This window comes from Martes martes, assembly GCF_963455335.1.
Source record: "Martes martes genome assembly, chromosome: 13".
Lineage (NCBI taxonomy): Eukaryota > Metazoa > Chordata > Mammalia > Carnivora > Mustelidae > Martes > Martes martes.
Genome location: NC_137901.1, coordinates 65067579 through 65091983, shown reverse-complemented (window position 1 = coordinate 65091983; position 24405 = coordinate 65067579). Strand labels below are relative to the sequence as shown.

The 24405-nt window shown below is 40.0% G+C and overlaps 1 protein-coding gene across 1 annotated transcript in view; it reads left to right on the top strand.

Moving 5' to 3' along the window:
• SPECC1L (sperm antigen with calponin homology and coiled-coil domains 1 like) overlaps window positions 1-24405 on the top strand; it is a 133712-nt gene that overhangs the window by 96166 nt on the left and 13141 nt on the right. The window contains exon 14 of the mRNA XM_080821906.1: window positions 3015-3117. Within this exon, the coding sequence (XP_080678032.1) occupies window positions 3015-3117 (103 nt within the window). The remainder of the gene's footprint in view (window positions 1-3014; window positions 3118-24405) is intronic.

Below are 24405 nucleotides of genomic sequence, written 5' to 3'. Positions count from 1 at the left end.
GGGGAGCTGTGGGAGGTGGTACTGCACAGGCACAGAGGATGGGTACAGAAGGCCAGAGGAAGGTGTGGACCTACTACATCCAGGGGCCATGGAAGAAAAGATTGACAGTAGGGAATGGCTAGGCATGGAACCTCTTTATAGTCCAATTGAGTCACTGAGATATGGTTGTAGCTATAAAGTGGGGTAAGTAAATCAATGTGAGAAGGTGATTCAAGGATTCTTCTCTTGTGGAGAAAAGTCGGGGAACACAACTAAAATAACATTATGATGTTTCTTCCACGCCTGGATCAGGATGATAGCAGTGGAAACGGTGAAGGAAGGTTTAGACTCTGGAGGCTTTTCAAAGGGAAAGATGGTTGATTCTGACAACAGATTTCTAGAAAAGGAATGAAAAAAGGAGAGTTACCAAAGGGGACTCTAATTATTTTTAGAGGAAACTAAGGACATGATGCTACATTGATCACTGATAAGCAATACCTGAAAATGGAATAGTATATTTTATTCATTTTTCTCTTATATCAGAAGCCATTTGGGACTAAGAAATAGTTATCACTTAGAGGGGAAAAAAACAAATGTCAGAAATGAAGCAAACATTGTTTATAGGGATGAGGAAAACTATTGTTTTGAGGTGTATTGAGAATTGAAGGAGAGATGGGAGTGGATTTCAGAACTTTAGATTTATGGGGCACTGGGGTAGCTCAGTTGTAAAGCGTCTGTCTTTGGCTCAGGTCCTGATCCCAGGGTCCTGGGATTGAGCCCTGCATCAGGCTTCCTGCTAGGCTGGAAGCCGCTTCTCCCTCTCCCACTCCCCCTGCTTGTGTTCCCTCTCTTGCTGTGTCTGTCTGTCAAATAAATAAATAAAATCTTTTTTAAAAAAACTTTAGATTTATATTGACTTACAGGTATGAGGATAAAATGGAATAGTTGGCCTCTCAAACTCAAATTATGTACTTGTGTTTAAAGCCCTGCCACTAGGGACCCAGCCTCTTAGAATAGTGGTCCTATAAACAGTGCACCATCAGAGCAAGTAGGGAGCCAGTGATTAGGGTAGCTCTTGCTCTGGCCAGGCTGATGCAGGGAGAGCACTGTCCATGCTTGTCTCCATCCTGGGTAGTAGGCCACCTGCGGTGTGCCTGTGGGAAGGGCACCCACTCTTCTGGCTTCCCTACTCAGAAGCTGTGTTTTTCAACAAGTCATCTTCTGGAAATTGTCTTCATCTTACAATGAAGAAGTTATGAGAGATGATCCTCCAGCTCTGGGAGGATCTTTTTTTGCAGCTTCCCATTGTAGTCCATAGAATTACTCTTCTTTGATGCTTTTTAAGCTGTTTCTATAAACAAACAGACCTGGTGTGAGCCAGAATAAACTTTTCACAGTGATTATAGTAGTTTTATTTTGAGCATGATGGAGGTTGATTTATTTATTTTTTTAGCTTGCTTTTTTGTGTTCATTCACATAACTTTTATCTTCGTTCTCTTTTCCTGTGTTTGGTGGTATTTTAACACACTTCTTTGAACTTTTTAAACCAAAGCAGGAGTCTGGTGGGCTGGCACACAAGCATAAAAGTATATTTCTTCAAGGTAGCAGTTTTAACTGCTTGTTGAAAATTTTTGTATTTTACTTCTGGTTCTAAGATAAATCAAACTGGTGCGGGTTCAGTGCACCTCTCAATTGTAAAAAGCTTCAGTTCTAAATGTGTACTCTTTTATTTCCTAACTTATTTTGAAGGGTGAATACAGACAGAATCAGTGTGTTGAAGAATACTGAGCTGCTTGTAACATAACCTTTAGGACACTTATTGGACTAAGTTTATGGAGTGTGGGGTAGAATCTCTGCTTTCTTTATAAAGTAATCAGTAAAAATTCGACCAGGCTTTCAAGGGTATGCCACTTGTGAAGGAGCAGGTTATTTTAGAAGTACTCGTACTCTAGGTAGTCCTGAAGTAGGTACTAAAAGGAAGGATTTGGTCCAGATATCCAGGGTTGTATGCCTCCCTTGCGTGATCCAAACATCTTTTTTGATTCATTGTCTTAACTGGAACAGGATATTTGTTCTGCCTTCAAGGAAATTGGCAGTACCCAAAAGTACCCTACGTGTATTTTTAAGAAATGAGTTACAGCCATTGTTGGGTTTTCTTTCTTTCCTTCTCTCTTTTTTTCTTTCTTCCTTTCTTCCTTTCTTTCTTTGAACTTCTGTGGTCTATCTGTGTCTTATAGTAAGCCCTGAAGTTCCTCGAGGGGGCAGGGAGCCTGTGTTGTTCACTACTTATTGCCCAGCACTTGCACACTGACTGGCGAAGTGGTGGGTAAGGAGGTTTTGAACGAGTGAGTGAATTTATGGAAAAATCCCATTTTTCTATGCAAGATAAAATTCTAATTACCTATAGTCAAGAAAGAGTGTATAATATAGCAGTAAATACATTTGAGATGTTTTATGGATGTTTGTCGCCATCTGTTGTCTTATCTGCTTCCCCCAGTTATAAGCACCTTGAAGGCAGGAACCATGCGTTATAATCCTTTGTATTTACAAGAAGGATTTGTTTTTAAAAAAGAGGAAACGATTGAGGACATAAAAGGTAGGAAACAAAAATGAATAAAATAAAATAAAGCATAAAGATTATGGAAGGTAAGATATTAGGTGAAAGGCGGCTGTGGCAGCTTTCAGATGCTGCCAGCATCAAGTTATTATGCCCCCTTCTGAGCATTCTGGAGTGCATTCCATTAATTGTGAATGCACACTGTACTGAATCTTTGCCAGTTTCCTTGTGGATAATCGAGTTCCTCCCTTCAGACAGCAGAAACCCCTGACAGTGGTGGGTCAGTGAGGGTCCTGTAAAAATTGTAAGTAAAATCAAATGAGTGAAAAGATGCATCTTGCCATTAGATGTCTTAGTGTATGCGGTTATACTGCTCAAAAATGCACACTGACATTGTTCTCTTTTTTGTGGGATTTCTGGTTTATAATCGAGCTCAAATAAAAAATGTTTTAACTTTGGGTTCCTTATTTTCACTTAGGGAAGAAAGGAAAGACCCTCTGTCAGCATTGGCGAGAGAATATGGAGGTTCAAAGAGGAATGCCTTGCTGAAGTGGTGTCAGAAGAAGACAGAAGGTTATCAGGTAATCAATCATATGGTTTCTTTGTCCCACATGAGCAGTGGCCGCACCAGATGCTAGAGTGTCATAGCTCGCTACATATCTCACATTAAGATGGGGGATCCTGTGCTGAATTTTAAGAACACGTTCAGCACAAAGTCTGTCCCAAATTTGGCTGAGGGCCACTTGGATGGCATCAGTTTTTACCTTTCCAGAGTAGCTAATCTTTCCAGTACTTTTACTCAGCTATTCTGTAACACTTTCTTACTTAAGTCCTGTTAACTGCCTTCGCTGAGGTCTCATCTGGACTCAGAGTAAAAATGTTTATTTTACTTTAATATTTTTGTTAATGGTTAAAATGATAAATTTTATATATATTTTATGTAAGTTTTATTGCGATAAATGACTTAGCAAAAAAAAAGTACATGATTGGGATATAAGTAGATAGAAAATCATCAAGGACATATAAAGACTTGAACTTGATACTAGACACTCTATGTGTATATATATGTATGTGTGTGTGTGTATATATATATATAAATGTATATATATGTGTATACGTGTCTGTGTGTGTGTGTGCGCTTGTGTGTATATACACACACACACACAAAACACATATATGTATAACTGGACCTACCCAACTACAGCAGTATCAAAGATTCCTCTCAGGTGCACATAGAACATTACAGGATAGGGTATATATTGGATCATAAAATGTCTTAAATTTGAACAAAGATTGAAATTATATTGAGTATCTTTTCTGACCACAAGGGAATGAAATTAGAAATGTGTAACAGAAGGAAAATTCACAACTAAGTGGAAATTAAACATTTAAAGTAAAAAAACCAGAGGGCCAAAGGATAAATCACAAGGGAAATTAGAAAAGAAAGAGAATGAAAGTGAAACACAGCCTATTCAAACTTATAGGAGGCATTGAGAGCAGTTTATAGCCATAAACACATATCTTCAAAAGGAAAATCTCAAATCAGTAACCCTACCTTTCACTTTAAGAAAGTAGAAAAAGAAGAGTAAACTAAACCAAAGTAGTCAGAAGGAAAGAAATAAAAATTAGAGCAGGAAAAACAGTAGAAGAGATTAATGAAACCAAAAGCTGGTTCTTTGAAAAGATCAACAAGTTGACAAACCCTTAGCTAGATAGACAAAGGAAAAAAAAGAGCAGACTACAAAAGAAGGGACATTCCTAGTGACCTCAAGAAATAAGGAATACTTATTTACTTAGAAAATAATAATAATAATAATAATAGGAATACTTAAAAGGAAATACTATGATCAGCTGTACACTGACACATTGGATGACCTAGGTATAAAAGGACAAATTCTTAGAAACGCACTATCAAAGAAGGGGACCTCCTGGGTGGCTCAGTCGGTTGGGTGTCTGATTCTTAGTTTCAATTCAGGTCATGATCTCAGGGTCCTGGGATCAAGTCCTGTGTCAGGCTCCATGCCCATTGCATAGTCTGTTTGTCCTTCTCCTTCTCCCTCTGCTCCCCCCGCCAAATAAATAAATAAAATCTTAAAAAAAAAAAAAGACTCAAGAAAAAAGAAAATCTGAATAGATCTGTTCAACGGAAGATATTGACTTAATAAGCAAAACACTTCCAACAAAGAAAAGCCCACGACCAGATGGCTTCATTGGTGATTTCTACCAAATGTTTAGAAGAACTAACGCCAGCCTTTCTCAGACTCTTCCAAAAATAGAGAGAATACTTCCTGACTTATTTTGTGAGACTCATCTTGTGAGACCCAAAGACTCATTTTGGGTCTTTGCATGTGTAGTTCATTTTCCCTGTGTTTCCCTGTGTTACCCTGAAAACCAAGCCAGAAAAAAATGTCATAAGAAAACTATGAGTCAAGGGGCGCCTGGGTGGCTCAGTGGGTTAAAGCCTCTGCTTTCGGCTCAGGTCATGGTCTCAGGGTCCTGGGATCGAGCCCCGCATCGTGCTCTCTGCTCAGCATGGAGCCTGCTTCCTCCTCTTTCTGCCTGCCTCTCTGCCTACTTGTGATCTCTCTCTGTCAAATAAATAAATAAAATCTTAAAAAAAAAAAAAACAACTATGAGTCAATGTTCCTTATGCAAGGGGCGCCTGGGTGGCTCAGTGGGTTAAAGCCTCTGCCTTCGGCTCAGGTCATGATCCCAGGGTCCTGGAATTGAGCCCCGCATTGGGCTCTCTGCTCAGCGGGGAGCCTGCTTCCTCCTCTCTCTCTGCCTACTTGTAATCTCTGTCTGTCAAATAAATAAATAAATAAATCTTAAAAAAAAAAAATTCCTTATGCAAAAATTCTCAGCGAAATACTGGTAAACAATCCAGGAACAGATAAAAAGGATCATACACCATGACCAAGTAGGATTTATCCCAGAAATACAAGGTTAGTTCAGTATATGATAATTAATCAGTATAATATATATCTCAATAGAATAAGGGGAGAAAAAAAAGATAATCTTATCAATGGGCACAGAAAGAATATTTGACAAAAATTAAAAACCCATGTATGATAAGAAAAAAAAAACCCAATGAACAAATTACGAATAGAAGTGAACCTTGTTAGTCTCTTGAAGGGCATCTGTGAAAAACCTGTAGTTAAGAGCATACTTAATGGTGAAAGATTTTGGAAGCTTTCCCTCAAGATTAGGAACAAGAAAGGATGTCCACCCTCAACCACTTCTATTCAGTATTTTCCTGGAAGTTCTAGCTAGAGCATTTGGGCAGGAGAAAGAAACAAGTTATTGAAAAGGAATAAGTAAAATTATTTCTGTTTGCAGATGACATGATTTATATCTAAAAAACCTTAAAGAATTAACATACAAACTGTTAGAGCTAATAAACTTAAGCTAATTTGCAGGGTACAAGGTTAGTATACTAAAATCACTTGCATTTCTTTCTTTCTTTCTTCCTTTTTTTTAAAGAGAGAGTGTTTTGGGCAGAGAGTGAGCGAGAATCCTAAGCAGGCTCTATGTCCTGCACTGGGTCCAGTACAGACTTGATCTCACAACCCTGAGGTCGTGACCTGAGCTAAAATCAACACTTAAGCAGTTGAGCCACCCAAGTGCCCCATTACTTGCATTTTTATATACTAGTAATGAAAACTCTGAAAATGAAGTTAAAATAATACTTCCACTTACAGTAGCATCAAAAAGAATAAAGTACTTAAAAAAAAGAATTAAGTACTTAGAAATAAATTTAACCAAGGGGAGGACAAGGCTTGTACACTGAAAACTACAAAATATAGCTGAAAGAGGGTGCCTGGGTGGCTCAGTGGGATGGGCCTCTGCCTTCTGCTCGGGTCGTGATCTTGGGGTCCTGGGATTGAGCCTCGCATCAGGCTCTCTGCTCGGCGGGGAGCCTGCTTCCCCCTCTCTCTCTGCCTGCTTGTGATCTCTCTCTCTCTCTGTCAAATAAATAAATAATCTTTAAAAAAATAAAATAAAATATAGCTGAAAGAAATGAAAGAAAATCTAAATAAATGGAAAAACATCCCATGTTCATGAATTAGAAGTTTTGATGCATGCTACAATGTGAATGAACTTTGAAAATACTATGCTAAGTGAAAGAATCCAGACAGGAAGCTCCAGCATGAAAGATTTCAGTACTCCAGATCTGAAAGTAGGCATAAAACAGATAACCTCAGCATTGATGAATGGCAAGAAGATCAATGCTGCTGGCTACAAGTTTGATCTAAGACTGAAATCTTAAGCATGAATCAATATTGCATAACCACTTGATTTTTTTTCATTATGGTTTTTTTAATTGAAATATTCACATAAGATACAATTTACCCACCGAAGATACACATTTTAGTGGCTTTTGGTGTATTCACAAAGTTTTTTAAAACTGACTGTGGTCAATTTTAGAATATTTTCATCAATCTAAAAAAAAATCTTGTAACCATTAACAGTCAGTCCTCACTTGCCCTATAGTTAAGCACTAATTTACTTTCTATCACCATGTAATTGGCCTATCCTGGACATTTCATATAAATGGAGTCACAAAGTATGGGGGCCTTTGTGACTGGCTTCTTTCATTTAGCATCATATTTTCAGGGTTCATCCATGTTGTAGCTTGTGTTGTCAGTACTTTATTCCTTTTTATGGCCAAATAACATTCCATTGTTTGGTTATACCACATGTTTTCCATTAATCTGTTGATGGACATTTTGGTTGTTTTGGCTATTATATTTATGCTGCAGTGGATGCTGTGTGTAAGTTTTTGCATGGACATAAGTAATTTTCCTCATCCTCCTGTCCATCTTCTACTCTGCTGCCAAACTAGTTTGAAATTTTGATCTGGAACCTACTTCCTCATTGCCATGCAGAGGCAAGATCCTCAGTATGGAGGACAAGACCCCCTATGATCAATCCGGCCCTTGCATAGCCTTTTTGACTCTTCATTCCGGTGAACTCCCCAGTCTCACCTTGGTCCCGAATGCCTCCCCATCCTCTCACTTCATCCTTTCCATCTGGGAAGTGTCTGCTCCTTCAGCTGAGAAAACAGCATCTGTGCAAAATAGCTTGTACCCCTGCTTCACCCTTGCAAGGGTTCATCCTTTACATGTTCCATTCCCTCCTCACAGAAACGAGGGAGTCAAGTTCTTCCTTGACTTCAGGACAGACAGTGTTGGCTATATTTCAGGGCATATTCTTTGGGTCTTTGCATGTGTAGTTCATTTTCCCTGTGTTCCCAAACTCCACAGGGTGTATCACATGGGTACTAAAGTCGTCAGTTTGCATGTCTGTCTTCCTTTCTAGACTAGGGAACTTGTTTTTCCCTCTCCAGCATCTGGCATAAGGCTTAGCACATGACAAAGCTGACTAACTGTCTGAACCTATATATTGAATGTAATGAAATACATTAGAAGTTCATTTTTAGAACTGGGGTTCTCAACCCTGTGCATCAAAAACTGTGAAGATTGTGGGGGAAAGGCAGATTCCTGAGAACCTCACCTAAAGATCTGTGATTCTGGAGGTATAAAGTGAGACCCTGGGGTCTTCATTTGTGCAAGTACTGCAGGTGATACTTAGATCACACTGAGACTCACACATAGAGTAGTGATCAAGGCCGTGGACTTGAGTGTCTGCTCTGCCCCTATTGTATGACCTTATGCAAATTACTCAGCTTCTTTGAGCCTCACTTTTCTCTTCCATAAAATAGAGGAGTAACTGAGGCGGTCATGCACATTCACTAGCATGTCTTACGTGTTTAATAGATTTTTAAATTACTATTTTCTTTGATGCATTGGGTGCTGAGTGGTAAAGTACATTTTCTTAGACTGCTATGTCAGTTGAGACACTTGTTTATAACCTTGGTTATAACCTTTGTAACCCTTGGTTATAGAACTTTGCCATGTATCAAGTTGATTAAAAAGTTAAATGAGTTGATGGAGATCTTTCAAGCATTAAATCAGTGGTTTACCAATTGTCTCTTGGTTCCTTCCCACCTAAATTCTCTGCCTCTATGATTTTAAGGGACATTGTGTTGGTTTAAAAAAAAAAAAAATACAGGGGCACCTGGGTGGCTCAGTGGATTAAAGCCTCTGCCTTTGGCTCAGGTCATGGTCCCAGGGTCCTGGGATCCAGCCCCGCATCGGGCTCCCTGCTCAGTGGGGAGCCTGCCTCCTCCTCTCTCTCTCTCTCTGCCTGCCTCTCTGCCTATTTGTAATCTGTCTGTCAAACAAATAAATAAATTTAAAAAAAAATACAATTCTAGGGGAAACATGGGGGAGAAGAGAGGCTAATCCAGGGATGCTTTGAGGAAAGCCACGGGATTGGGAGCAGTGGGGGGGGACCTCAAAGTCCTGCAGAGTTTTCCAAACTCCATGTGCTGCTTAGGCGTTTGCAGTGTGGGAAACAGTCACACCCTGTGGGCATCTGTCCATGATTGTACCCACGAGGAAACCCTTAAGGTTTAAATGAACGTGGGATTTGTCTTGCAGCTGGTTCCAGATGGTTCCCCCATTACGACTTTTAGAAATAGGCATACCAAAGATTTCCTCTTATCTTTCTGCTGTGTTGAGTAGACATTACACAGACACCCCACCCATATTACTGCTCTTGTAAAGACACATTTGTTAAGAGGTACTCCAACTGTTTAAAAAAAAAATCAATTAAAAAACTTAAGAATTTTAATTAATAATTTTTAAGTTTTTTCCATTTAGTGGGTACTTACAGTAAAGGAGAAAATATGCAAAATGGAATAGTCAACGTACAAAAAGAAAAGACCTTCCTGGACACTAGACAGTGTTATGCTACAAACCCAGTTTCCCCTTTCTTTACTTCCTATGGAGACTTCTGTAATGATACATATCTATAGCTTTTTTGTTTGTCTTGCTTTTGTTTCCTGCAAGGCAGATCTCTATTCTTGCTGTTTAAAAGTAGATAGGATACTGATTCTTTTATTTCCAAGTTTGTGAATTAAAATTGGGCAGTCTGAAATGTGTAATCTTTTTGTAAATGGAAAGATATATCTGATCGAGCTCTTAATTGGTCAAAAGCCATATAAGAGGTGCCAGAACCCTTTCCTTATCTAGCTGTAAATATGGATGAGCATACCCATCCTTTGGAGCCAGCAGTTTGGAACCAGTTTTTTTTTTGTCTCTGACTGCTCACAGTCCACAGGAAAGGGCAGGTTGTGACACTTGACCAGCTCACTAGAGCAGGAGCTGTTACGTGACACTCAGCACATACGGCTCTCTCAGGCCCTAAATGCAGCATTAATGCTTGGAGCATGCATGCTTTCTGTCGTAGGAGCTGTCTCATCAACGGAGATAGATTCTCTAATACCATATCATCTTCCTTTAACTCTCTTAAGAGTCATCCTAAAATAATTGTTCTAATCACTATAACTTCATTAACCATCCATTACAAAACAAGCCCTTGTGAGTTTGCCTTTTATCTAACAAGTACATTTTCTCTTGTGTCCTGCCACTCACTGTTTACTGAAGTTGTAGAATACTAGAATTATTACTGTTGAAAGGGCCTTGGCATTCTGATTTACTGTCAGGTTTACAAATGTAGGACTGAAAAGCCCCACAGGATAAATGATGGCCTCAAGGCTGTCTCATGAGACCATGGCGTCACATAAACAACCTTCAGCACTATTGCTTTAAGGATTAAATCTTCCTTGTTTTTTAAATTAGTGCCTCAGTTTGTACCCATTATGTTTTTATTTTTTCTACAGTTATGCTTTTAAATTTAATTTAAATATGCAATTATAACATTAATAATTCTGAAGTGCTTACAGGGAAAAGTGCTAATCCATTGTCCTATTTCATAACCTCTGTAATTTCTGCTTCCTGGAGGCATCTACTTTCAGTTCTTCTAGCTGTTTGCTTAGGGGTTGACAGTATCAGATTGATAAGGTAACCAAGAAAATAATTTATACTTTCAATATATTTTCTTCAATTCTAAAATTTGTATTTAGCAGCTTCTCATGTGCCATTGTTTTCTTGTTCTGAAAAAACCTAACTGAATATAGTCAAGGCCTCTAAAGGTTAATTTAAAAGAGCTTTACTTTGGATGAAAAATCTTTGTTTTCTGATAAAATGCCAGACCTAGAATTGGATTAGTTAATCCAAAAGATAATGAAATCACTTAATCTAGTACAAAATAGTTTTAGTAAATGAAAAAAAAGCTTTTAGAAGAACTGCCTGAGGTAATTTAATCTCAAATAAACATTAAGAATGCACAGTTTTATTGAGGGATTTGCTCATTAATGCTCGGGATAGAGAAGAAAAGATTTTTCTTACATGTCTTAGTGGAGATCATTGGAGGCAGAAGAACTGACAGACTTGAATGATTTGGAAGTAATGTTTTATGTGCTGTGTTTTATTTGCTTTCTAGCAATTTTTCCTGATACAAAAATTAACTTGTCAAATATATACTAAGGTGGACACCAGATAGGGCTCTGGGTGTTAAAGCAGAATCAGGAAATAAAAAAATAGTTTCTCTTCTCAGGAAGATTATGGACTAGTCAGTAAGAATATATTAGTAATTAAAACTAAATAATGAACTTCTGTTTAGGTAGAATATCATACCAGACTCTACTGAGAATTAACGATTTTGTTTAAGATAATAGTGCATGTGTGTGGATGTGTGTGTATTTAAAGGCACTGGGGACTAACCTAGGCAGCTAGGATCGATTTGGCAGGAGCCAAAACTGCAGAAAGAAAACACATTGACGTGACGCCTGGGTGGCTCAGTCGGTTAAGCAGCTGCCTTTGGCTCAGGTCATGATCCTAGAGTCCTGGGATCAAGTCCCACATCGGGCTCCTTACTGGGCAGGGAGCCTGCTTCTCCTTCTGCGTCTGCCTGCCACTCTGCCTGCCTATACTCTCTCTTTCTGTCTCTCTCTCTCTCTGACAAATAAATAAGTAAAATCTTAAAAAAAGAAAAGGAAAAACACATTCACTTGAGCCCCGTATTTAAGCCTGCTTTTTTAAACCCTTGGAGTATTAACTGACTCGTGGCTTGGGGCAGAGACCAAACAGAAAGCAGTGGTCCAGAGCTTGTTTCAGAATCTCTGAGTGGGGATGTTAAAATTAGAATTTAGAGCTACTAAATCAATATTTGAGGGTCCTAAATCCCAGGGGAAAGACAATGCCAGAGTAGCAGATTCAACATTTGATTTAGCTTTTGCCCTCACGGTTGTTTGTCATGTCCTAAGTAAGGTGTATAGAGGGTGACTTAGATTCAGCAGAAGCTGCTGCCCAGAGGATAACCACTTTAGCCCCAGTTTATTGAAAAATTCTCCTCTCTCCATTGAATGGTGTTGGCACCCTTGTCAATTCATTTAACTATATACAATGTTTATTTACTTATTTCCTTGACCTTTTAAAACCTTATGGTTTAGGGGCACCTGAGTGGCTCAGTGGGTTAGAGCCTCTGCCTTCAGCTCAGGTCATGATCCCAGAGTCCTGGGATCAAGCCCCGCATCAGGGTCTCTGCTCAGTGTGGAGCCTGCTTCCTCCTCTCTCTCTGCCTGCCTCTCTACCTCCTTGTGATCTCTCTCTGTGTCAAATGAATAAATAAAATCTTTAAAATAAATAAATAAATAAAAATAAAACCTTATGGTTTATCTCTGGTCTCTTAACTCTACTCCATTGGTATATAAGTCTGCCTCTGCTAGTACTGCACTATTTTCATCGCTGGAGCTATGCAGTAAGTTTTGAAATCAGGAACTTTGAGTCTTCTAGCTTTGTTCTTATCTTTTTTTTTTTAATTTATTTATTTGTTAGAGTGAGAGAGAGAGAGCGAGCGAGCATAGGCAGACAGAGTGGCAGGCAGAGGCAGAGGGAGAAGCAGGCTCCCTGCGGAGCAAGGAGCCCGATGTGGGACTCGATCCCAAGACGCTGGGATCATGACCTGAGCCAAAGGCAGCTGCTTAACCAACTGAGCCACCCAGGCGTCCCTGTTCTTATCTTTTCAAGATTATTTTGACTCTTCAAGGTCCCTCAAGATTCCATGTGGATTTTAGGAGGGTTTTGCTATTTCTGTAAAAAAAATTGTCATTGGGACATTGATAGGAATTGCATTGAATCTATAGATTTCTTTGGGTAATAGTAAATCACAATAGTATTAATTCTTCCAAGCCATGAATATGGGATGTCTTTACTTTCTTTCAGCAGTGTTTTGTAGGTTTTATTATACAAATCTTTTACTTCCTGGATTAGGTTGTTCCTAATTTTTTTATTCTTTCTGATGCTCTTATAAATGGAATTATTTTGTGATTTCCTTTTTAGGTTGTTCATTGTTAGTGTATAGAAGTGCAGCTGATTTTTGTATGTAGACCTTGATCCTGCTACTTTGCTGAATTCATTAGCTCTGACAGTTTGTGTGTGTGGAATGTTTAGGGTTTTCTACATAGAAGATCATATCATCTGCAGACAGAGATGGTTTCACTACTTCTCTTCTTGCCTTTTATTTCTCTTTCTTCACTAATTGCCCTGGCTAGAACTTCCAGAACTGTGTGTTGGGTAGAAGTGGCCAAAGTGGACATCCCTGGCTTATTTTTCCTCAGCTTAGAAAAGAGCTTTCAGATTTTCACCATTGAGTGTAATATTTGCTGTGGGATTTTCATACATAGCTTTTTATAGTTTGGAGGTAGTTTCCTTCTATTCCTATTTTTCAAGTATTTTTATCATGAAAGATTGTTGAATTTTGTCAGATGCTTCCTATGTATCAACTGAGATGATCATGTGGGTTTTTTCTCCCTCATTCTGTTAATGTGGTTAGTATATCACATAAATCGATTTTTGTGTGTTGTGAACCATCCTTGCATTCCAGGAATAAGCCCTGCTTGGTCTTGGTGTAAAATCCTTTTAATGTACTGTCGAATTTGGTTTGCTGGTATTTTGTTGAGGATTTTGGCATTAGTGTTCATAAGAGATACTGGTCCAGAGCATTGTTCTCTTGTAGTGTCTTTGTCTGGCTTTGTTATCAGGGTAACGGTGGTCTCATAGAATGAGATAGAAATTATTCCCTCCTCTTCAATTTTAGTAGAAGTTTGAGAAGCATTGGGGTTAGCTCTTTAAATATTTGGTAGAATTCATCAGTGAAGGCATCAGGTCAAGGGCTTTTCTTTACTGGAAACTTTTTTTGGTTCCTGATTCAGTTATCTTAGTGAAACATCTGTTCAGATTTTCTGTTCTTTGTAATTCAGTCTTGATAGGTTTTGTGTTTCTAGGGGTTTTCCCATTTCATCTAGTAATCCAGTTTGTTGGTAGACAGTTGTTTATAGTACTCTGTTATCATACTTTTCCTTTCCATAGACTTGGTAATAATATTCTCACTCAGTTTCATTTCTGATTTTAATAATTTGAGACCTCTTCTCTCTTTTTTTCTGAGTCAGTCTAGCTAAAGGTTTGTCAGTTTTGCTGACTTTTTAATGAATCAGCTTTTGATTTCTTTTATTTTTTCAGTTGTCTATTTTCTTTTGTTTACCTCTGCTCTGTTCTTTATTATTTACTTTCTTCTGCTAGCTTTGGATTTCGTTTGTTCTTATTTTTCTAGTTCCTTAAGTTTTAAAGTTAGTTTGTTGATTTGAGATCTTTCTTATTTTTTTTCTTAAAGATCTTCTTTATTTGACAGAGATCACAAGTAGGCAGAGAGGCAGGCAAAGAGAGAGGAAGGGAAGCAGGCTCCCTGCTGCGCAGAGAGCCCAATGTGGGGCTCGATCCCAGGACCCAGGGATCAAGACCTGAGCCGAAGGCAGAGGCTTTAACCCACTGAGCCACCCAGGCACCCCGAGATCTTTCTTAATTTTTAATGCATAAGAGTTTATTGCTGTAAGCTTCCCCGAAACTGCTTTCTCTGTGTCCCATAAGTTTTGATATTTTGGGTTTTACTTTTCTTTTTTCTCTTACTATTTTCTACCATCCCTGGTGGTCTAGTGGTTAGGATTCGATGTTCTCTCTCTTACTGTTTTCTAATTTCCCTTGTGAATTCTTCTTTGATCCATTATTTGCTTAAGATAATTTATTTTGAGTGGTAAACCAACCTTGCATTCTTGGGACAAATTCTTCTTAGTTATGACATATTATTCCTTTTTAGCAAGTCAAATTCAACTTGCTAAAATTTTATTTAGATTTTTGCATCTATGTCTATGAGGAATATTGGTCTGCAGTTTGTAAATAATGTCTTTACCAAGATTTGGTATTAGCAATGTTGACCGTAGAATAAGTTGGTAAGAATTCTTTCTTCTTCATTTTTCTGGAAAAGTTCATTTACAGTTGGTATTACTTCCTTCTTAAATATTTGGTAGAATTCCCTAGTGAAGTCATCTTGTGTGGTTGTCTTTGTTAGGAACATTTTTAAGTACAAAATATAGTTTCTTTAGTAGAGACAAAGAGCTATTCAGATTATGTTTCTTCTTGAGTGAGGTAGTTGTATCTTTCAAGGAATCTGTTCATTTCATCTGAGTTGTAGAATTTTTGGGATAACGTTTATAATATTCCCGTCTCCTAGGTATCTGTAGAAACTGACGGGTTGTCTCTGCTCTCGTTCCTGATAATGCAACTTTTGTATTCTCTCTTTCTTCCTTATTGTAAAATTTATCTTCTCAGTGAACCAGTTCTTTATTTATTTTCTTTATTATTTCTGTTTTTCTATTTCATTGCTTTTTGCTCTGGTTTTTATTACTTCCTTTTTCTGCTTACTAATTGGGTTTTATTTGCTCTTTTTCTTTAGTTCCTTGAGGTAGAGTTGTCATCATTTGAAGCTCTTCTTCTTTTCTGGTGTAGACACTTCTTGCTAGAAATATTTCCCTAAGTACTCAAATACAAAAAGTACATTGCACAAATTTCTCATTTTCATTCAGTTCAAAATACTTTTCTTCTTTGATCCATGGATTATTTAGAAGGATTTCATTTCATTTCCAAACACTTGAGGATTTTTTTTTTTAAGGTTTTATTTATTTATTTGACAGACAGAGATCACAAGTAGGCAGAGAGGCAGACAGAGCGAGAGAGGAGGAAGCAGGCTCCCCGCCGAGCAGAGAGCCCGATGTGGGGCTCGATCCCAAGACCCTGGGATCATGACCCGAGCCGAAGGCAGAGGCTTTAACCCACTGAGCCACCCAGGCGCCCCAACACTTGAGGATTTTTTAGAGATCTTTCTGTTACTGATTTCTAACTAAATTTGGTGATGGTCAGAGAATGTAACTTTCTATGCTCGGATCCTTTTAAATTTATTGAGACTCATTTTGTGGCACAGAATATGGTCTTGTTTAAGAAAATGCTAGTCTGGGGCAACTGGGTGGCTCAGTGGGTTAAGCCTCTGCCTTCGGCTCAGGTCATGATCTCAGGGTCCTGGGATCGAGCCCCACTTCGGGCTCTCTGCTCAACAGGGAGCCTGCTTCCCCCTCTGTCTCTGCCTGCATCTCTGCCTACTTGTGATCTCTCTCTCTCTCTGTCAAATAAATAAATAAAGTCTTGAAAAAAAAAAAAAAGAAAGAAAGAAAGAAAGAAAATGCTAGTCTGATGTTGCTGGAGAAAATTTCTGTAAATATTAATTAGATACCATTCATTGACTGTTGATCATATTTTCTGTATCTCTATTTTATAGCTGCCTATTCTATCCATTTTTTTTTTTTTTAAGATTTTGTTTATTTGAAAGAGAGAGCACAAGCCAAGGGGAGAGGCAGAAGGAGAAGCAGACTCCCTGCTAAGCAGGGAGCCCAATGTGGGCCTTGATCCCAAGACCCTGGGATCATGACCTGAGCCAAAGGCAGACGCTTAGCCGGCTGAGCCACCCAGGTGCCCTATTATATCCATTTTTGAGCAAAGAATATTGCAATCTTTTGATTATAGTTGTAGATTTCTCTACTTCTTATAGTTTTAACAGTGTATTCTATAACTGTTACTAGTACATAAAAATGAAGGGTTATGTCCTCTTGAGAAATTTACCTCTGCCAATATGAAATGACCTTCTTTACCTGTGAGAATATTCTGTGCTATGAAATCCTTATTTTATATGAATATAGCCACTCTGTCTTTCTCTGGGTTACATTTAGTGTGGTATACATGTCTCTAGTGTGCGTACTTTTTGCGGGTAGTAAGCGTATAGTTGAGTATTACCATATTTTTAAAGTTATTCTTCTAACAATTATTCTAGGGATTGATAATAATACACATCTTACCCCAGTTGATTTAAGGTTTTTCTGACTTAATATGGTAAAATATAGCAACTGCTGCTCTAATGTAGGTCCTTTTCTTCCCTCTTCCTTTGTGCTGCTATTGTCATATGTGTTATTTGTGTTATAAACCCAGTAGTACAGTACTATAATTATTGCTTTATTCATTGTTATGGGTTTTTTAAAAAATAAAAGAGGAAAACAGATGAGAGTAATTTTAGGTATGAAGGCTACTATAGGCTCCCACTGTTCTTACCTGAAATTATTTGCCTTTGATTCATTTCCAGAGCCCTGAAATTATTATTTTTGACAATTTTGTCCAGTTTTATATTTTTTTTTTTTTGGAAAAAGGAATTGTTGACCTCTGCTCCACCACAGCTGGAAATTTCCTCATATGCTTCCTTTTTGGATTTCTTTTCCCCCCGACCCTCTTTCACTAAGCAACAACAACAAAGGAGCACTTAGCCTTTCTTCTCCCAGAATTGTGTGTCCCCGTGGACTGAAGAGTCAGTAGAGTAAGAACTAATGGACAGATAAAAATAGCTCCGTCCCCCACAGCTTCCTTTGAAATATTAGGCTGTCTGTAGACAAGTAGGAGAAAAGGAAGTTCTCTTAATAAATTTATGAAGTATTCATATGATACTTGCTAGTGCCTAGCTGGGTAGCCCAGGCACCTGGTGTTTGCCACACTCCCTTGGGCCACTGTGCATTTCCAGCATTCCAGAACTTGTGGGGTGAGTGAATTCTCTGTATAAAGTAGCTTTGTTTACCCAAAAAGCTCAGGTTTCTTATGATTCTTCTTGTTCACTGCTGCTGAGACAGGGAATAGAGAAGTGTCCCTGCACATGTGACCCCTGGCCCCTGGTCTGTCCAATGCATCCAAGTGGTATTTCCAATGATACTCCCCTTCCCTTTCAGAGAAGTCTTCAGTCTCTCATACCAAAAACATTATGGAGTGCCTCTTCCCCCAGTCCTTCCTTCCCTGTCTTCCCTTTCCACTTTCCTAGCATCCTCTCTTCGTGATTTCAGTTAGGACTAAGGCAGGGGTGGGTGGAATGGGAGAGGTCAGGAAAGCTGGGAGTTCTGCCAGTAGATAGAGTGCAGTTAAAATAATACATTTGGAATTCCTGATAGTCAATGCACAGCTTAGATGGTTTCATTTCCTCTTCTATAACTGGAATCTTAGGTCACAGGAATGACTTCCCAGAGTTAAAAAATTAAAAAGGTGCAGGCAGTAGATAAGGGTTTTGATCTGAATTGAATCTAGGTTGAAAGTCTAATTTTTTTAAATTTTACATTGTCAGTTTGGTTGGAAACTTAAGTTTCCACACAGAAAGATCTTATTGTTTGTAAATATCACTGTGTTCCAAGGGTTAAAAATACTTGAACAAAAGGAAAGGGAATGGCAGGTTTGTAGTCCCACCCAGTCTTTATGTGGATTTCCATATATTCACCTGCTCTCTCCATGTGGCCACTCATGGTGCCACAGCCTGGTCATTCTGTGCCCTCTTGTCCAGGAAGCTGGCGGTGGCCTGGCATGAAGTTCACATGTTTGTGGAGCACTCTTGTCTCACAGCTCCTCACGGGCCTATGCTCTCCGCTGCACACAGTGGAGGTTAGGGAGATGGCCTTATGGTCACAGTGGAGTGAAAGAGCGGTTTCCTGTTTTCAGGGGATTCCTTTCAATGCCAAACATAGCAGCTGGGAAACAAAGTTTTCCCAGAATCACAGTGTACTTCTTGGGTTCTGTTTAAACATAATTTGACAGTCACCATTAACATCTATTTCCAGAAATGTCAAGGCTATAATTTTTTAAAATTAATTGCTTAATAGCATTACAATACATCGGTTTGATCTGTGTTCTCGTGTGCGGTAGGTGACACTACCCAATCAACATTTCCCCCAGCTGACTCCAGTTCTTAAGTGCTGATGTTTACATTTCTGATTGCGAGCATCTTTCAGAGCTGCATTCAGCGCCCATGAATGTGGAAAGATGTTCAGGAATGATGGGCTGCACACAGCAATAGCAGTCTCACATGTACCTGTCATATCTTCATCGACAGAATGGGCCTGTGGAAATGTGAGAAGTGAAAGGGACCTGAGGAGTTTGAACAGAGCCAGAGAAGCCTGTCATTCTCCTTAACTCAGGGTTCTGTTCCTCTTCCCCTGGTTCTTTCCCCCATTTAACTCCCACCCATCTGCTGAATGTGGGAACTTGGTTTGAATTGGTTAGCTATAAGGTAATTGTTACAGGAGTTCGTTTGCTTGGATAAAATTTGAGGTACTTAATCTGAATTAGCACCCACAATTCCATTTTCAGAAGTTGGAGAATATCAGACTTGAGATGACCCCTAGGAATCCTGTAGGCGGAGTTTTACTTCTCAGGTGACAGAACTTCAAATCAGAGAAGTGGCAGGCTTCCCCGAGATCATACACCTGGGCCTCCAGACACCCAGCCGGCCTCTTGCCACCAACCATCCTGCCTCCCCAGCAGGGTCCCAGGCTCTTCACTAAGTTTCCAGTAAATGGGAATTTTTATTATGAGTAATAATGAGAAATAGAGGAGAAATCAGATAAGTAACAGTTTCAGGAGCTGTTTCATTGTTTTGCTAAAAGCCGAATCATTAGATTATTTGGGTCAAATAATCTTTATATATCAGATAGCACACACAGTCCTTTACTGCCTTACATCATGAGAAAATTGTGTGTGTGTGTATGTGTGTGTGTGAGAGAGAGAGAGAGAGATTCACTTTGGATGCGATGCCAGCATAACAATATGAAGTCTACAGAGGAGTTGAAATTTGACAGGTTTATTTTATTATATACATGATGCTCTGGCTTTTCACAAATAAGTTTAGCCTGAGGTCATTCAGGAAATTTAGGGTGACCTCTCTGTAGAAGCAGGTAATTTGTAAAGATGCTCTATTGCTGCCTCATGATATATAATTATGGAAAGGGTAATTAACCATTAGGTACTGGAGGGAGGAGGAAAGACAAACTAGCTTCCTTTCCAAATGGGCTCTTTAGATCAGGAGAAAGAGGCTGGTCTGGTTACCTACTGCTGCATAACAAACACCACCCCAAAAGTTAATGGCTTAAAATAATAATGACATTTATTTAGCTCATAAATCTACAATTTGGGTGGAACTTAGTGGGGACAGCTCATCTACTCCATTCCGCTTCATCTGAAGCTCCTGCCCTCACCATGTCTGGTGGCTGATGGTAGCTGAAATTTTCACTGGGCTGGGACTGGAAGCCTACATGCAGCTTCTCCATATGGCCTGGGCTTCCTCACGGCATGCTGGCTGTGTTCCCGGGGAAATGTCTCACGAGAGATATGGGCAGTAGCCCCTCATTTTTTATGACCTAGTTTTGGGGGTCATGCGGCATCTCTTTTGCCACATTCTGTTAGTCACAGCAGTTGCAAAAGCCTGTGCAGTTGCAAGGGGAAGGGAGCTAGATTCCATCTCCTAATGGGACGCAACAAGGTTCTGGAGACGATATAGGGCCAGAAATATTGCTGTGGCCTTTTTCGAAAAATCCAGTCTGCCACAGAGACTTTTCTTTTATTTAAGTAGAACAGCCAGTAATGTGACACTAACCTGACAGAACCTTATAATGATATTTTTAAAAAATATTGCCTCGCAGGTGAGAGGGAACCTGGGTAGAGTGGGGCAGTCTGGCGAAAAAGTCTACCTTATGAAAGCTAGATGCATTTGCCTGTATGGTTCTGCATAGCAAGAACCATACTGCACCGTGAGATCGCAGGGTCATGACTGTCTGCCTTCTCAGAACCCACCCAGGGTGTGGGTTCCATCAGAGTCTCTTCAACTGTGTCTGGTTCACCACGGTCTAACTGGAAACTACATTCGGTTACAGCACTCTGAAACACTAAGAAGAAGGACAAAGCTTAAAAACAAAGAGACCTAGGTGATACCCAGATGTGTTTGTGGCCCTGGGATCCCTTGTTTGAAAAAAACAGATGCTTTGAGGAAAAATTGACATATAATAAACCATATATTTAAAGTTTACAATTTGATGACTTTTGACATACATATGCCTGTGAAACATCCCCACACATGGTGCGTATATGGATGTCCACAGAAGATTCCTTAAGCCTCTCTGTATCCTCTTCGTCCTGCCTTTTCCCACACCCGCCCCCAGGCAACCACAGTCTGCTGTCACTGTGTAGTGTTTGCATTTTTTATAATTCTGTATAAATGGGATCATAGCGTGTATAATTTGGGGAGGGTTCTGGCTTCTGTCACTTAGCATAATGAGGGAGATTTATAATGAGAGTGAGATTTATTCATATTGTGTATATCAAGAATTCATTTCCTCTTTTTTTTTTTTTTTCCTGAAGAACAAGTCCGTTTTATGGATACATCACCATTTGTTTATCCATTCAGCTGTTGCTAGACATTGGGTTGTTTCCAGTTGTTGCTTCTAAGTAAAGCTCCTGTGAACATTCATGTGCGGGTGGTTGCAAAGACATCTGAAAAGTGGATTGGCTGGCTCATGTGGTAGGTAGAGGTGTTACTTTTTAAGAAGCTGCCAGACTGTCTTCCAGTGGCTGCACCAGCAGTGCGGGAGCATTCCAGTTCCTTTACATCCTCATGGGGACTTCGTGTGGTTGGCCTCCAGCCGTTCTAATAATTATGTGGTGCTATCTCAGCATGGTTTTCATTTTCTAGTCGCCTGGGAATGAATGGCGTGGAGCATCTTTCGGTATGCTTGTTTGCCATCCATGTGTCTTCTTCAGTGACGTGCCTGTGCCCAACCAGAATAGTCATCAAATACAAGGAAGGATATGATGCAATCTAGAGCATGACCTTTGCCCTCAAGGAACTTTTGAGATTGTTTCTGAAACATAATCGTATTCCAGGCCTTTTAAAATGATGCCTTCTCCTGGGCATGATTTAACCTTTTTAATGACTCAGATTTGTAATCATAAGCATTCATGACTGCACTATGTGAAATCCAGTTTTAAGTGGCCTTTATACTTCTTCTGCATCATATCCCACCTTCCTGACCCTCAGCCCTCTCTGTCTGGCTGCATCCTAATGTGTTTTTTTTACCAAGAAACCACAAAAAAAAGTGCCTGTGACCAACTTGCATGCAAAACAAAACCAGGAAAGTATGGGGTCAGGAGTAAAGTGCCATGTGTAGGGCCCCAATGGCATGCAGGCTCCTCTGCTCCCTTGCGACAGCGTCATGTTCTCCCACTGGTGGTAACTGGTTATGTTTGGTTTAGAGGAAAGTGTTTCACCATTTCCCTTCACATTTACTACACTAACAGGAAAATAAGTAAACCACTGAGTTTGGGGGTATAAGAGAGTGGTGGTTCCACAGGTGTGATACCTGTTTTTTGGATGTTTCACCATTTTCCCTCTGCCAGAATGGTACCTTATAGGTGTGGAAACAAATACCCTGAAAGATTTAAAAGGACATGTTAATTCCTGCCTTCAGCAATAAGATGAGTTCATCTTAAGGTGAGCATTCCATTGAGCATCTCTTTCCTGAGACCATTTCCTTCCCAAGCTACTGAAAGACCACTGCATTTCACATACAGGCTGCCTTGTAGTGGGGTGTTCTGGATCAGACCGGATACATTCCCTTTGATTTCAGAAATGGAAGTGCCGTGCCAGGGAAGATCAGTACTCTTTCTAGGCTTGAGTTCTATCTGGGTATGTGTTCTCAGGGGCAGGCAATTCTCCCCTGAAACTTGAGTACCAGGAAGATAACGATGCAGCCAAATGAGCACCTTCCCTGTTAGGGGCGTGCCACCAGTGTGCTGGTCTAAATCTTTGCTCTGCGTGGGATAATGTCTTGTAGTCTCTGTATGGTCCTATCCTTTTGTGCATAAATTACATTTTTAAAATTTAAGGTATTTGGATGAGTCTAGGTATACTTTGTGTCTATCCTTCACGCTTTGTAAGTATCTTTTAGCAGCCCTCATTTTTAGAAGCTGAAGCTTTTTTTTTTTTTTAAGACCTATCTCCATACTGAAACTTTCAGATCCTCTGGACCTTTTTTCCTAAATTTCTCTACATTCTCTCAGAGTTTTCTTAAATGAGCATGTAATCCAGCAGTCATTCAGCAAACCTTTGTGAAGTGGCTGAAGAGTGTGCTAGATTTTCCAGGTCAGTGCTTGGCAGGAACACGTCTGAGAGGGGGAAACGAAGTCATATAAGTGCTGTTCGTTGCAGTAGGTACAAGGGAGACATGTGACAGAAGTCCGTATGACTGTCGCAGAGCCATCAGACCTTCTTCATCTCTGGCCCAGACGGCGGGTGTCTCGAAGTTCCAGGGTGTGCACTAGAGGAGAGGGACTTGGAACCAGCATATCTGTCTCCTGGTACTCCAGGGCCTCTCTTGGGGCAGGGACAGCAGTCTCCTGTCTCATGCTTGTTTGTGCTCTGGAAGGTGGAATCACCAGCATCTTGGGGGAGGTGGGAGGGGGACCAGATATGTCAAGCTCCAGCTGAAGGAGCTGTTCCCTGTACCTCACAGACTCTGTCTTAGTAAATCTTGTAATTGGGTTATCTTTCCCATTTTGTATATGAGAGAATGGAGAGTCCTCCGAGGTAAACTGGCTCCACTGTCTTGGAGCTACTAGGGACTTGCCCCAACATTCACAGCCCAGTCCATGGGACTCTAAAACCCATGATACCTCTGTCACACCACTCTGCTTTTCCAGAGCGGTGGCTTTCACATCTGTGTAAGAAATTTCCTAAGACTTAAGTGGAGGAGGAGTCAGCCTTGCAAGCTAGAGAGCTTATTTGTCACCTATTCTCAGAGAAGGCATTTGAATAGGGTTTTTGTGTGAGCCCTGGCTTCTTACATTGGGCAGCCTTCAAGGCCCACAGCACCCAGATTACCCTGCATCCGTCTGTTTCAGAGCCTGAGTACAAAACTGGTGGCATTTGTCTTAAGGATAAACTAAAGGAGACCATCCCAAGGATATTTTGGAATGCCTAATTTTCTTGCCCTCAGACACATAAATTCTCAGGGAAACCTTTGGGGGTTGGGATGGGGAGACATAGCTTCTTTCTTCCTCCTCTGCCAAGCCCTTCCCTAGAGCACACACCATGGTAAATGTTGCTTGAGGATTACTGTGAGTGTCTCCTTTAGTTCAAATTGCATTTTAGTGAGTAATAACCCCTGCCAAAGCTAAACTAAATCTAGAAAAGGCAGAACTAATTCCTAAGCTGCTCATAAGACTGCTCACAGCATGCCCAGGGCTCATGAATCACCTATGACCTAGCCAGCAGCTCTTGCCTACTGTCCCTTCCTGGTGGCAGTTTTCCTGAATTTTCATAAAGCAGGCATCCTGGTTCCTGTGAAAAGTCTCCCTTTGGAGGGATTTATGGGAAACGCAGGGATGCTAATCCCATCTCTTTGGGTGACATTGGCTTATTCTGAATTGTTCCCCCAAAATAGGTTCATTTGGCTGAAACAGTTTATAGCACATTAAACTAAAAATGTTATTGTACCTTAGTTTTTGTTTTTGTGAAGTTTCAGTACAGTTGGAGCTTATGCTAGAAGTGTGCTTTGCCACTTTGGGCAACATCTTTGTGGCTAAACCTGGCTGCCTCCCCTAGAGAACCCTGGCAGCTTCCCTCTCTGGACTTTGAAGCAGCCATGCACAGAGAATGTCAGGTTCCTT